The 16,234-nt window shown below is 36.9% G+C and overlaps 1 protein-coding gene across 1 annotated transcript in view; it reads left to right on the top strand.

Moving 5' to 3' along the window:
• Positions 1-1,389: 1,389 nt before the first annotated feature.
• LOC137398343 (CAP-Gly domain-containing linker protein 1-like) overlaps positions 1,390-16,234 on the top strand; it is a 533,051-nt gene continuing 518,206 nt past the window's right edge. The window contains exons 1-4 of the mRNA XM_068084450.1: positions 1,390-1,564; positions 2,999-3,061; positions 3,589-3,672; positions 3,965-4,048. Of these exons, the coding sequence (XP_067940551.1) occupies positions 1,390-1,564; positions 2,999-3,061; positions 3,589-3,672; positions 3,965-4,048 (406 nt within the window). The remainder of the gene's footprint in view (positions 1,565-2,998; positions 3,062-3,588; positions 3,673-3,964; positions 4,049-16,234) is intronic.

Here is a 16,234-nt window from a genome sequence, read left to right as displayed (position 1 = left end):
CAATATTATTACAATGGTTAACTGTTCATTGTCATTTCTGGCCTGCGAACTATTCTGTAATTGGACAAGTTATATTTGCTTCAGCCAATCAAGAGACAGATTGTTGAATGAGGGGCGGAGACATTTTCAAGCTATAAAACACATGGAGCAGCCAGCAAGCATATCACCTACAGAGCACCCACAGGTAAGTATAACTTTTCTGTTATATTAGCATCTGTTGATATTATACTTACTGGGAATAATAGAGTAGATGAGAAGAGACACTGAGTCAGTGTGATTATAATATAACTCTGACCTCCTGAGACTATCACTCTTTACCCTGAGGAGACTCATAGAGTCTATCATCTAGTGAGGTTAAGTTAAGGTCAGGAGTCTCTGGTTTCATTCCTCAGTCATTTTTGTACCTGCAAACATTTCCTACTGTAAATATAACATATTCCTCTTACGAATAGAATGAGAAGCTCTGAAACTGCAGTTTTTAGCTGCTTCTCTTGTTTTTATTCTGGTCAGAATCAGCTGCAGGTCACTGATTGTATTTAGTCGCCAGTTTTATAGGAAATTAGTGTTTAAAGTAGGAGACTATGAATCTTATTGCTGTCTCCTGCTTTGTCATTGTTAAGATTTTACTGAGTTTATTTCCATTAGTGTAACACATGAGAGAGCAAATAGCAGGAGTGTTGATGCTTGATTTCCCAGCTCTGAGTATCACATTCCTAGTCTCCTCTTTATACTCTGTGAATATCCAGGGTTCACCTGCAGCAACTATGTTATGGTTGGCAGCATTATAAATCATCAGCTGACCCAGAGTCAGCAGCTGAGTCACATTTTGTCTTCATTTTTCTCTATCATATTTTACTGTGTGGAGTATTTTACAGGATACAATGGAGCAATGGATTAGGGAATATATTAGAGCTAGTGGAGCTCCTGACATTACCTCTCTTAGGGCTGCTCTAACAACCACCCCTCCTGATCAGCTACTTCAGCTTATAACAACTATCAGAGATAGTAAGTCGTATACAGCTCTGCTATTGGCTCTCTATAGAGACCACCATAAAGTAGCTCATCTGTTACTCACTCCATTGAGAGGAATAGCAGATGAGTTGCTGTTTGAGAAGGTTGAGGGTGGAGATACAGCTCTGTACTGGGCTGTATTGGAGGGAGATAGAGAGTTAGTAGAGCTTATACTTCATACTATATCATCTGGTAAGAAGTATGAGCTGATAGCTGGGAAGGATGTAGGGGGTAACACAGCTCTAACAGGGGCTGCAAGGAGAGGGATATACAGAGATAGTAGAGTCTATACTGATCAGCCTGTCAGCAGAGCAACGAGTTTCCCTGCTCAACATACAGGATAACTACCTAGACACAGCACTGCACTGGGCAGCCTACATGGGACGCACAGCAGCTCTACAGTCAATGCTGACCTCAATCCCTCCTGATAAAGTCTCTGCACTCCTCCGTATAAAGAACCGAGACAGTAGAACTCCTCTGAAGGAAGCAGAGTCTGAGGGAAGGAAAGAGACAGTAGAGCTGCTTAAGAGCTGGAAGCAGCCAGTATTAGCAGGTAGGATTATTATACAGTGTGATACCAGCTACTCACTTGTACTACTCTATTGTATAACTCTCTGATTGTCCCCAGCATTTCTTTGTGAACATATCCTGGAGAATTCCATCTACATTTTCCTTGCATAGAGACTGCAGTGGGCTGTAGAAGCAGTTCAGCTCTGTCTCTGTATTAAATGCTGTCAGTTTAGCCTCTTCTCTTCAGCCAACACTCAGCCCTTGCTAATCATTCATCATCTCTACTCTATCTTGGATATTTATACAGACGGTTCCCAACCTACGAATGAGTTACGTTCCGAACGATTGTTCGTAAGGTGAATTTGTTCGTAAGTTGCTTCAGTGCTATATTAGTAGGGTAACCAATAAAGTAAAGGCCGGCAAATTCCTTTACAATACGTACAGTAAAAATAAAAAAGTTCTTTACACACTGGAGATACATTCACGCACTTATGCGCTGCAACGAACTGGGCAGAGAAAGGTGGATGCTGGATTGGGCTTCTGAGTAGTGCCTATTCCCGTCGCTAATACGTCGGTAATACCGTCGGTATTAGCGGCGGACATCCGCGCAGACCTGTTCGTATGTACGGGTTGTTCGTAACTCGAATGTTCGTAAGTAGGGAACCGTCTGTAGTCTGAGTATTTTAATTCCTTATTCAAAACTGATAGGATTAAAGTGATGTTAGCTGCTCAACACATTGTGACAGCTATTAGTCAGCACTTAGCTGAACTCTCCTGATTCATGTATATTCTTATTACTCACTACAGTTTTGAATAGAAACATGAGCTATTTACTAGAATTATAGTAGTAGTAATTTAACAGACAGACACGGCTCTTATTATAGTAAAGGTTTTTCCTATAGAGCAGCTCTTGCTTTTGCTAAAGATGGAATCACAATGTTTGAGTAGGCATAAAATATGGTATAGTTATAGAGTTGGCATAAATCGAAACATGAGCTATTTACTAGAATTGTAGGTATAGGGCATGAGACTAGTGTGCGGCTGTATAAGTTTGGAATCAAAGGTTTTTTCAGTTTTATTGCAAGCTCTTAGTGTATTACAATTTACTGAAGCCAAACGCCTGGTTGTAGCCTTAGAGAAGATAAGTGCAACATGCACTAGGAATGTTTTAAGCATTAGGAATTAGGTAGGAATGCAGTAGAAACTTATATAATATTTGTTCCTATCAACCATACTAGTTGATTCTCATTGCAATAACTCCTAATATAAACTCTTAGCACTAGTTTCTCAGGCTACATTTTAACATTTGCTCAAATAGTTTTAACTAATAGTATTAATATTACACCCGCAGCACCAGTTACCTCCTTCCACATATACCTGAGGCTATAATAAATAAGGGGAAGGGTTCCTATTCATAAGATGGTTTGTCTGTTGTTCATTTTATTATAATGAAGTATTTATCTTCACTTTGTTGTAGCCCATGCAGCCACTTACCAAAAACTTGCTACTCTCCAGGAAGCTGACAAACTAAAGTCTAAAGGTATGATTTACAGTTCTTAAGCTGTTACTGGAACAACAGTACCTGAGTCAATGAAAATATTCTTTTTTACAAAACTTTATTTCTTTCTAGTTTTCAAAAATGTGTTAATTCTTAAATTTATACCAAAACTAATTTACTCCTCCCCATAAACTCTGTGCACCAGTTCTGAGTCTATACTCTTGTGTTTCTCTATATCTCCTTCTCATGTAGTAACAGTACATGAACCATGATTCTATAGTTGTTAATAAAATATTGATGTTTTTAAACCTTATCAATACATGAACCATGATTGTTAAATTATTATTGTTATTATATTGTTATTTTAGCATTAGGATGAGTCATCTACCTATCTTTTGTCTTTCTTACCAGCTGATCAGCTGACCTTGTTCAGTGTTGAGTTGGCTAGTGTTAACTCTGATTCAGTTGGTAATAAAGCTGTTTAATTGTCGTGTTACATTTGCTTATTGCTTCTAATTGTAAGATGTAACAGTATATGTACATGAGCCTTGATTGTATTATTGTTTTAGCATTGACCAATCAGAGAGAGGAGTTAGTAGAGTCTCAGCAGCAGATTTTAGATCTTCAAGAAACAAACAATCAGATGATGACAGGTGAAATTTTTACTCACAGTTCAACTGGTGTTTGAATTTTGACATTCACATACAGTTTACATATTTACTTATATTTATATACATATTTACTGTTCATCAGTTACAACACGTATTCATTTACCTTCATGTGTAAGATGGCAGGTAAATTTGGTTTAGGCTTTTGCTGTGTAAATGTGGTAGTTAACACCTGAAGATTTTTAATGTACAACCACAAGCATTAACTGTAAGTATCAGTTGTGTAACAGTAGAGTCTCATAGTAGCAGTACATGAGCCATGATTTTATTGTTTTAGAACTGATTAATCAGGGAGATGAGTTAGTCCAGTCTCAGCAGCAGATTGTAGCCCTTCAAGAAGCAAACAATCAGATGACAGCAGGTAAAGTTTTTACTCACAGTTCCACTCGTGTTCGAATTTTGATGTCTACAAATATACGGTTCATCAGTACGGTTCATTAGTAGCCACGCGTATTCATTTACCTTTGTGTGCTTTGTCTTGCTAGTTATTAACTTATAAGGAATGGATATGATGAGTATTGTTTCATCATTGCTATTGGCTGTTCAGTAATTAACTCTATTGGTTAATGATCAAAGGGAGCAAATCACTCAAAATTGGTTGCTATGAACAGGTGAATCACAGGCTAAGTTGAATTGCTGGGCTCAGCAGACTAGACTACAGTTAGTACATATCAAAACCATCCCTTATAAACCTACTCTTAGTCTGAAGGATGGTTTACACAAGGTGACTGTGAGATGGTTTAATTCTCATAGATAGAGAGTAATTCTATTATTGCTTATAATAGACACTGATATATATCTGTTTATTTAGATATGGCTGCCATGATGGATAGACTTAACAGACTAGATATTTATCTGTGTACTACTACTAATACGGACGAGACAGGAGACCAGCTTCATGTGCCTCTGGGCTGATACCTTTCTCTTTGTTTAATTGAAATCACTTGTAGTTCTTGTTTAAGATTTATAATTAAATACAATTTCATATTTATACTTGATACATTTTCTCCTCTCTACTCATCTAGCAGTGATTTTTATGAACACACATGTTCATCATTGAACTGCACTCATGCTATATAATGCCACCTGCATAGCTTGGCAAAACTCCAACTCTTGTAGACTGGATTAACAGATGCTATTCCCTACTCAATATGGACCCTTCAATGCTTTAGAGCTGATCTTACTGCTGCAGCTGGCCACCTTTCTAATATTAAATATGAACAGTTCCTTAGCATTGATAAGAAAGTGGCTAACAGGAACAGCAATGATTGTATAATGTTATAAGTTGCAGTAAAATTCATCTCCAAAGATTGTGGGCATTATTGAAGAAACAAGTTGCACCAAATGATCTCTTATCAAGCCACGTGTTTGGCTTTGATGTAAACGTACTTCAAAAAGAACCTTTTTGAAATAAGAGAGACAGTCCAAAAAGCACCAACAAATAGCGCACTTGTCTCCTGGGGCCAGGAGATGTGATACTGTAGGGCCAATACTAAGGCTGATGACATGTAGCTTTAGTATCCATGACAGGTAGCTGTTATGTTTCTGCACAGAAGCAATCAAATAGAGTATTAAATTAGAGAAATGTGGTTTATTGCACACTCCAGAGACAACTGATTTGACAACAGAAAACCCAAGTATTTATATGTTTGGTCATAGAAAAGCTTTGTAAAAAGCTACAAGCATTATTAATAGCTACAGTACTATATAATATTAGCTTGTATAAAGCTTTAGCTAATAAGCATAATGTTTGTTGGCAAAGTACCAATAATACTTGGCACTTGCATGACACCTCCTCACTAAGCTAAAGGTTTTTTCTGGTTCTCTTAGACCTTCGGGGTTTGTCTCTGCTATACTCATCTCCATCAGGTAGACGAGGGTTGCGTGGTCTTCTTCTAGACGGAGGTTGCTCTGTTACAGTTGTAGGGGCTGGTAGTTGCAGTTTTGTCTCCTCTGTTATATCAGGTTTATCTCCAGGGTCTTGATCTTCTTCTGTTGAGTATCTTGGTCTGAGTTGTTCAACATGTCTTCTCCAAGTAGGTCCCTTTGGTACCACTTTGACATTGAGACTACGAGTTCCATATATTTTAGTAACAATGGCTGGAACCCATCTAGGTTGTCTGTTGCGTCTAGGTCCATGATACAAGGCATAGCATGGTGCTCCAAGATTGTAGCTGTGTATCTTGCTAACTGTCTTTTCTGCAGATCGGTTGACTTCTCTGGATTGATGAAACTGTGCTATGTGTGCAGGTGATGGCAATAGGGTGTCAATCTTGCATCTCATCTGTCTTCCATTCAGCAGCTGACTGGGAGAGTATCCTGTAGGAAGTGGTGTCCTTCTATAGTGCATCAGGAACTGTTGTAGTGCAGATTTAGGTGGGAGTGACGATTTCTTCATGGCTTGTTTGAAGGATTGTACTAGTCTTTCAGCTGCGCCATTTGTAGCTGGATGGTAGGGTGCTCCAGTGAGGTGAACAATGCTTCTCTCTTGACACCACTGCTGAAACTCTCCTGAGGTGAAGCTGGTAGCATTGTCAGTGACTATGGCGTGAGGGTATCCAAAGTGTGCGAATATCTCCTCTAAGATGTCTGTGGTAGCTCTGGTAGAAGTAGATGAAGTCCTGTGTATGCATGGATACTTTGAGTAGGCATCTATCATCACTAGCCATTGGCTGCCCATGAAGTTCACTGCATGATCTAAGTGAAGACGATTCCATGGCTTCTCAGGTAGCATCCAGGGATGTATAGGATACTTCTGTGGAAGCTTCTGGTGTTCCGCACAGGCAGTGCACTGTCGGCTTGTCTCCTCTATATCAGAGTCAATGCGAGGCCAATAGACAGCAGTTCGAGCTAGCTTCTTCATTCTTTCCATTCCAAAGTGTCCAAGGTGAAGGATCTTTAATACTTCCTGTTGTAACTTGACAGGAATGACTACTCTGTTGCCATATAGAAGACAACCTTCAGTGATAGAAAGTGAATCTGAGATCTTGTGGAAGAGTGACAGCTGAGTCTCCTTCATCTCTTTGTTACCAGGCCATCCTTCTGCTGTGTAGCGCATTACTGTGGCTAGTGTTGGGTCTTTCTTTGTCTCCTTTGCTAGAACATTGTAGTCTGTAGAGTTGAGCTGTTGTCCAATAGTGTGAATAGTGCATACTGTATCAACATCATCCTCATCTTCTCTTGCATCAAACTCTTTATCAGGTCCAACTGGCAGTCTTGAGAGGACATCTGCATTTTGATGATGCTGGGTAGATCTGTATTCTATGGTGTAGTCATACTGATTTAGTACCAGTGCCCATCTTGCTAGTCTGTTGGCTGCTAGAGCTGGAACTCCTTTGGTAGGTCCTAGAAGTGTGAGAAGAGGTCTGTGGTCAGTTACCAAGATAAACCGTCGACCATACAGGTACTGGTGATACTTCTTTAGAGCAAATATGATTGAGAGAGCTTCTTTTTGTATTTGTCCATATTTCCTCTGTGTGCTGGTCAGTGTTTTTGAAACATTGGCTATTGGTCTCTCACTTCCATCAGGATAACGATGAAATAGTACAGCTCCCAGTCCAGTTTCTGAAGCATCACATGAGATTCCAATGTCAAGATCTGGGTTGAAGTGTGCTAAGACACTATCAGTTGATAGCATATCTTTCAGTTTGTTGAAGCTCTTTTCTTGTTCAGTGCCCCACTTCCAGGTCTCTCCTTTGCGTGTCAGTTTATGCAATGGTCCTGTGAGTTGTGACAGATTGGGTATGAACTTGCTGTAGAATTGTGTAGCTCCTAAGAAAGATCTTAGCTGCGTTAAGTCTGTTGGGACTGGCATCTGTTGTACTGTATCTGCCTTCTTTCCTTTAGTGATTCCCTTTGAAGTGAGTTTGTGTCCCAGATACTCTACTGTCGGTTGAGCAAAACAGCACTTGTCTTTTCTACATCTGAGCCCTCTTTCTTCTAATCTTTGAAGAAGTCGACGTAAGTTTTGTAGATGGCTCTCTGCATTGGCTCCACTCACTAGTATATCATCTAGGTATACTGCTACTCCTGGGAGGTCTTGTGTCAGTTGCTCCATGATTTCTTGAAAATACCCTGGTGCTGAGCTTATGCCAAAGGGCAACCTCTTCTGTAGTAGTACTCCTCGGTGTGTTGATAGTGCTAGTCGTCGTTGACTTTCTGGTGCCAACAATATTTGATTGTAGGCATCTGCTAAATCAATCTTTGTGTAGCAATAGCCTCCACCTAGTTTTCTGATTAGATCTTCTGGTAGTTGGATAGGTTTCTTATGTGTTTCTAGCTGATTATTGATAGTCTTGGAGTAGTCTCCACATACTCTGATCTTCCCTGCAGCTTGACCTGTTGTAGATTTGCGTACAGGTACAATTGGTGTTCCATACTGGTTGAATTGAGTTGGTTCCCATATGCCTTTAGCTACACCTGCTTTGTATGCTTGTTTGAGCTCTTCTGTCAAGGCAATAAGAACTGGTCTGGGTCGGCAGAAGACTGGCTTTGTTGAAGGTTTGAAGTTTATCTCTAGTTCAAAGTTCTTGAGACATCCTAGCTCGTCTTTGAATATTTCTGGAAATTCTTTGCACATCTCCTTACACTTGATTTGTAACCTCCCATCTGGCTGGTTCTCTGTGATTGTTGATACAAGGTTCTGTTGTAGCTTGTCATCAATAGAGATGCCTAGTTGCTGTATAGCAGTTCTTCCTAGTAGGTTGAGATCTTGTACAGCACTAATCACAAATGGTAGTCTGACTTCTTTCTGTGCATCCAATTGGGCAGTTAGCTCACATCTGCCAAGCGTCTCTATGATATGTCCTGAGGCTGATTTGTAGTTAACTGTAGTAGGTTTTAGGTTTGGCTTTCCTAGCTTCTCCCATATTGATTTACAGATGAAGTTGTCACAAGCTCCAGTGTCCAGTTCAAGTGTGAAGTTGTCTCCCTCCAGTTTGATGTTTTCAGCAAGTTTCACCATCTTGGTTGATGTGCATTCTATCATCTTTACTGGTTTTCCTGCTGCAGATGATTTCTTTTTCTTGCATGCTCTTTCTATGTGACCTTGTTTAGAACAAAAGTTGCAGGTGGCTGCTTTGAATCTGCAGTCATCCGCTGTATGGTTAGTTCGGTCACATCTGTAGCATAGCTTTCCTTCCTTCTGCTTGTCAGGTGTAGAGTTGTTTTTCTGGAGTGGTTTGTATCTTGATTTCTGTTGAGCAACCTTGTTGACTTTAGACGAGTTTCCATAAACTGTCTCTTTGGCAACTTTAGCTGCTTCTTCTGTTTCCTGTGCTACCTGTATAGCTTTGTTGAAGTTGAGTTCATTGTCCTTGACCTTGAAGAGAGATTTGAGAACTGCTTCATTGTTTACCGAGCAGATAAATCTTGTTCTGAGAGCCTCATCTAATGAATCTGTAATGTCTATGAAGGCACATGTAGTTGCATCCTGACGAATTCTGGCAGCTAACTCTTGAATAGTTTCTCCAGGTTTCCTCTGCATGTCACTCCAATACTTGTAACGCTCTCTAACAATGAAGCGCTTAGGGTCATACTGGTCTTTGAGAAATTCCAGTATTTCATCCATGTTGAGGTCGTTGATCTGCTTGGGTGTTGAAAGCTGAGCTGCCATATTACTAAGCTGCTTGTAGAGTGTAGGCTGTTGGTTGGTGAGAAAAGTGCCAGCAATATTGTCTTGATGAATAGAATTTGCTGCAATGAAGGTGTTGAATCTGTCTATGTAATCTGTTAGTAGCTCTGCTGTTGGGTCAAAACCTGGGAAGGCTGGAACAGCGGTTGCAGCTGTTTCTTGTTTCCGTTGTAAGTTTTGTAGTAGTAGCTCCATCAGTTTCTTATTCTCCTCCATTCTTTCATCTTGCTGACGTCTGTATTCCTCTTGTTGCTGCTTGAACTCCTCATGCTGCTGTTGTCTATGCTCTTCTTGCTGACGTCTGTATTCCTCTTGCTGCTGTCTCTGGTCCTCCTGCTGCTTCTGCATTAGCTTGATCAGGTCTGCTACTTCTGCCATTGTAGTGGTGCAATTTTGAACAGTTACTCTTGTAATAAACTAGAACTCTTTGTATCGATTTTATCAATGATAAAATCTGAACAAAACTCTTTGTAACTGTTTCAAAAGAGAAATCCTTGTCGCCACTTAGCTTCTGTTATGTTTCTGCACAGAAGCAATAAAATAGAGTATTAAATTAGAGAAATGTGGTTTATTGCACACTCCAGAGACAACTGATTTGATAACAGAAAACCCAAGTATTTATATGTTTGGTCATAGAAAAGCTTTGTAAAAAGCTACAAGCATTATTAATAGCTACAGTACTATATAATATTAGCTTGTATAAAGCTTTAGCTAATAAGCATAATGTTTGTTGGCAAAGTACCAATAATACTTGGCACTTGCATGACAGTAGCCTTAGTATTCATGTCCTATCTATGAAACAACCCGAGCTTTTATGTCTGACCTATGGTAGGTAGCTTTAGTATTTGTTTGATTTATAACAGATAGTCTTAGTATTCTTATCTGATCTATGACAGATAGCTTTATGATTCATGTGTGATCTATAACAGGTAGCCTTATTATTCATATCTGCTATCAACATATAATTGTTCAACAATTGATGCAATTGCTGAGAGGAGACAATTCTGATGTCATACTTTCCAATATAAAGTACAGTACATAATATAGGGCTATAACTTAAAAAACTAAAGTTACAGCAATTGTATTATTTTGCCAAATTTATTACTGTATAAATAAGATTTTTTTGTGAAGGTTATAGATATCAATAAACACGCTGTTGAAATGACTGGAAAACTTAAAGTAGTGGAAGCTCTCGTTTACAGCAAGTAATCTGGATCTATTAAACCATCAGGTTAACATACACACTCTATGGAAGTTGACTCTATGAAGAAGGAAATGTTAAGTAAGAGAATATAATTCCTTGAACAGATTGGGACCAACAAGAAAAACCAACAAGTTCACAGCTGGTGAACATTTCACCTTTCACTAGAGTTGCCGCAAACACTAGGAGTAACATTAATTATGGATATCTTCAGAACTACATTAAATAAATTTAAGATGTTTTAGATATTTGGGGTGTCTATAAGATAGTTTTATATGACACTATGGTGCTGAATCACTATGATAGCAGGAATAAACTCATCATAGTGACATCGTAGTCATCATACCAGGAATGTTTTATTGAAGCTCACATATTGAAATATCAACCCAATTAACTGGAGTGCTTTATTGTGGGAGTTGAAAACAGAGTTTGTCACTAAAGGGTATGTCAATAAGTGATAAATATTTAAGGGTATAAAGGTTAAAGTGTATCACTTGGGTGTCTCATGACAAAAGTAAACATACATAATTGGCTTGTATACGTGGGAGCTCAAATACCATGTGAGTTGTTTCAGGAGTTTCATGATAAAAAGCAGCATTTGGGGTGTTGTAGAACTCTGGTAAGATAAGTTTTTATATAAATTGTACACATAAGGAGCTTAAAGGTCGGAAAGTGGTCTTTTAAGATGTGATAAAATGTTTGACACGCTGAAATTAGCAGTGTTATCACAGATGTGACGCCAGTCAGACTCCAACATGACTAAGTACCTGTTTGGTTACAAAGTTTGCCCTGCCAGCTAAAGAATTCAATTTAATAGCTCCATATGCATGGCTAACTTGCGATGCAGAGAATCAGTTGATGCTGCTGGAGTTGTGATAGCTTTGCAGTCTAAAATGCAAATATGGGTATCAATATTCTCTATTGTATTGATTTAGAATTGATCAATAAAACATATTTCAATCACTGATTCAAAAGTCAACTTAATACTCAAATATGAGCACATATAGTACCTTTTTGACAAAATGTGCAGGTGTCTCCACAGTTATCACATGACATGTCGAAAGCTAAAAAGATCCACTACTGATATCACAATAATGTATTAAATGGTAGCTAAGGTATTTTGAAGAAGTGATTTGTAATTGTGAAGCTGACAACTTATACAGACTAAGAAGATTAACTCTTTAACAATAGAAGTAATAAGTGTGAGGAGATAAATCTTAAAGAGAGGGAATATATTGTTATAAAAGCTATGAGTCATGTTAATACATGCTCTCAGAGCCTTACTGGTTAATATTTTTGTGTAAGTCATCAATACTTTTGAAAAGTATTTGAACTGAAATTTTTTTAACATGATGACAACTTACCATGACTCCTGATACTACTTCACTGTTTCAATGGTTCTCAAATAGTAATATTATTCTCTTCATAAAATGAACCATAAAAATTGAGCTATTTATTATACAGACTCAACGTAGCACCTGCTACAACATGACAAGGAAGAATCCGCGAATAAATTCATCATGTAGGGTGGAATAAGTATTAAAATAAATCCTTGATCTGAAATATATTCTTCCCAGTGCTTCGTGGCAGCAGTCATCATATTCTTGTTTTAAAATGAATAGTAAAAATATGGAATGCTTTGCTATTCAAGTCAGAAAATGCACTTGTGGCCATATAATTGTATTTCCATAACTGATGGAGACAAAGATATGTTCTTCCCATTACTTCATAGCAACAGCCGGCATGTTGAGCAGATCTCTGTTTAGCTAATCATTGATATAAATTGTATACATTAGAGCTAAATGCCAGGAGGTGTGTTGTTTGAGTTGGTGATTAAAAATCTGTCACAATGTTTGGTATTAATTTTATCAGAGAGATGACAACTACCAGACTCTCACATGACTAGAGACCTGTGTAGTTACAAAATTTACTGTGTTGGATAAAAAAATTACTTTTAGAGACCTAAAAATACTCACAGAGATCTACAAAGATCTGTTGAGAATAGTGGGCAGTTGACCAAAAAATCTAAAGATATAGAAAAATTGGTAGAAAATCTGTAAAAAGCATGAGTTGATTACAAAAAGAACAGAGATATTAAAAGCATAGAAGGAATTTGAATATTCATAAGGTGTACAAGTATTTCTATTGATAATTGTATTACTCAGTCAGTTGAAATATAAAATGTATAGTGTAGCTAATAAAAGGTAGAGCTAATAAATGTGTAGTGCTTTGAATTACTCATATACTAAAACTAAAAATGTGTTTTACATGTATATACATTAAATGTTTTAATGTACACATACATTGAAACATCTTGTGCTACAAGGTGAAAGCTCATAGAACAGCGTATTAAGGGCCAATATGGAGTTACTGAATATTTATATGGATCACATGAAATACTAGGAAGTTGAGGCTTTCTCTTAGTCGTAAAATATGATAACCTTCCTTTAGGTTGCAGGTAATATTTATGCCAGTTGAAATACCCCAATAGACTACATGAGAACACAATGTAGAAATATATTATTGAGTGTTAGTCAGCTGTTTATATTTGACAATTTCACCGGAAAGCTAGCTCAGTAATATAGAATCTATTTCATGTAGAGGTTGAAAGGTCATGACCCTTGCATTCATGTTATTCAGTACTACAGGCTGTGCCTAAAACATCACTAAACAGTTTATATGGAAGCTATGGTTGATATGTGAGCTGCACAAGCAGTGTTCACGAGGTACAAAATTGAGAATTCGAAGTGTATTTGGAGTCGTCTTCTATAACCAATAGTGCCAACAACTCCAAAGATCGAAGTGTGTGTAAACACGAGTATTATTGAACTGCAGAACACCTGCTGTGGTTGCTAGAACAGCTGCAATTTTATTGATTTTGGTATCAGTCAGTTGACATCCTCTAATTTTAATAAATTCTCACCCAGTTTCTTGATATTGCCTCTGACTTATCAAGCAACATCTTGCGGCATCAGCCTCACACTGACACACTGTAAGTTTCTAATAAATTTACATCTGACACAAAGTACTGCTGTTTCTACATTGTATCATTTTTATTCATAGTGGAAATGTGGCTCCCTTTACAGTAACCACTACTCCTAGTACAGCTATAGTAAGTCGGACCTATTCATTGATTCCTAGCCCATAGTACTAAAACAACTCCTCATGTGCTCGTAGTATAGCTGTTATTATCCACTCAATCGGTTACTGCGATTTATTGCTAATTTTAAGATTATTGGTACAGATATATTTCCTGGCAAAGCTAGTGTAAAAACTTATAACAGATCAGCAAAAACTTAATTCACTAAAAAAAGCACCAGTAGACAAAATTCTACATACAAGAAGATGACATGTATGCTAGCACAAAGTTTGCAAGAAAAAATATAAATATTTTGGTGACATAGCTTTCTATTTGGTTAGTAAATTGGTTTCTTATAGTCAAGGTTAGACTAAGCTCATGGGGGACACTTTCTGGAACGCAGTCGAAGTCTTCTCTTGATGACAACAAAATAGAACAAACCAGTAATTACAATAGCGGATGTGATATACAATAAATAGCACATAGACATCTCTGCACGACTTATGGCTGTTTTGGTTTCCCAATCTCGCAGTGAGTCCGCGCCTGGCAAGCGTTTCCACTCCGGAGCCTGAGAGAGGAGTTTAGGAAAGTTGAAGGGTCTAACATCTGCATAGAGTGAATGTAGAAAATCATAAACCTGTAAGAAACAAAACAATCAAATGAATATGAGCTGATACAGGTAAGTACTGACAGGGTGTACATAACTAACAGATAGTCACTGTACTCACCAACTACACTTATAGTAAATGACCTTGACAATTCATTACCACTACAGATAATCCAATAAGGTAAAGGTTCCTGGAATAGATCGTTTTCGGTGTAGGAGCGTCTACTGTATATTAACTTTACCCATCGCACCTGATACTTGCACCTGATACTTGCACCTGATACTTGCACCTGATACTTGCACCTGCTATCGGATAGTACACAACCTGCTTTGAGGGTCGTATTGCCGAAGACTAAACTGGCACAACCAGCTCCAAATTGGGGTGTATTTGGGCATTCTGCTAGAATGAAGTAAAATACCTAACACAAAGTTTAACTTTCCAGGCCAAATTATTCCTCCAAAGATTCAATAAATTTTTATTAAAATATTTTAGAAATATTTTCTTAAACTTATATCACAGAGTTAAATGAAATTTATCGATTCTACTCAGTTCTGTGCCAGCTGATTGTACTCATTAAAGTTTTTTGCAATAGTATTAGAACAGTCGAGTGAATTTTTTTGTAACTAAACATCTATGCTACTAAGAAAAGTTGATGTTAATGGCAGAGTTTTCAATAAAGATTTGAGTAGCAAATATTTTGTTGTTGAGCACAACAAAGGTGTTATAAGTGTAATCTGCCAAGCTACAATTGCTGTATGGAAGGAATACAACATCAAACGACATTACACATCGAATACATTCAGCCAAGTATGATACTTTATTATCACGAATGCTTGTGAATGGAACTGACTGATTATAACTTTGACAATATTGAGATACTATATTTATTTGACAACAAAATGAATTCAACAGATAAGTAAAATAACCATGTTAGTTCATAATATTTGTAAATTTACAAGGTGCTTTATTCAGCATATTTGTTTGTTCGGGTGCCGTGTTCGGGTGCCGTGTTCGGGTTAATCCCAACAGAGCTCCATCATGAAACCTCCCCCCCCCATTTGAGCGCCGTCGGCTATCCTTGGGGGTTGTATATCATTGATTAAACTAAGCTTTTCAAGTTATTTCTAGAACATTTCTATTTCAAACAAGTCTCATTTACACTATACTCTGTCAATTCCTGCCGAGAACTACTTTTTCAACAACCAACAGTCCCCTTTCTTTTTTCCATTATCACTTTGGTCGTGGGCTGTATGACAGTGGAATTTCTAGTTATATAATATATTATTATAATTTATAATGAATATATAATGAATATATAATATATTATATTGTTTATTATATATAGTATGTAAATTGTATAATATATTATATGTAATATTTATCATATATGTTTAACTTTTTTGTGTAATAAATTGTTATAAATAGTAAAAAATATGTATATATATATATGTTTTATATATGTTATTTATATATATTATATATAATATATGTAATATAATATATACACGGTATATATTGAATATATATAATATACCATATTATATATCATATATATTATATATCATACATAATTATTATTTTATATATAATGATAAAATTATATATACTAACAATTTGATTATATCATTATTTTAGTTATATTATCTTGATTATATTAGTCAGCTATAATATCGTATATATAATAGATGACCTGAGTATAAATAGTGGATCAACTATTTTAACTGTTCCATTTTAAATTACCTGGTTTATATTTTATAGTTTTTCTACTAGTCATCCAAAAAAATTATCAACAAAGATTTCTAAAACTCAACACAATACCAACAATGTGGCTGACCTGTAAATCATATTTTGGCAGAAACAGAAAAACTGAAAAAGCGAAATTGCAACCGTTAGAATTAACATTAAAGATATTATCAGACTTGGTTATGCTATTTCTTATTAAAATTACAGTTAATATTAACATTGTGGTATCGATTGTTTATATCATTTTTATTAATGAATGTATAAATGAATAAAAAAATAATGAC

This window comes from Watersipora subatra, chromosome 6, assembly GCF_963576615.1.
Source record: "Watersipora subatra chromosome 6, tzWatSuba1.1, whole genome shotgun sequence".
Taxonomy (NCBI): domain Eukaryota; kingdom Metazoa; phylum Bryozoa; class Gymnolaemata; order Cheilostomatida; family Watersiporidae; genus Watersipora; species Watersipora subatra.
The sequence above is the reverse complement of the archived record's forward strand: the minus strand, read 5'-3'. Positions and strand labels throughout refer to the sequence as shown.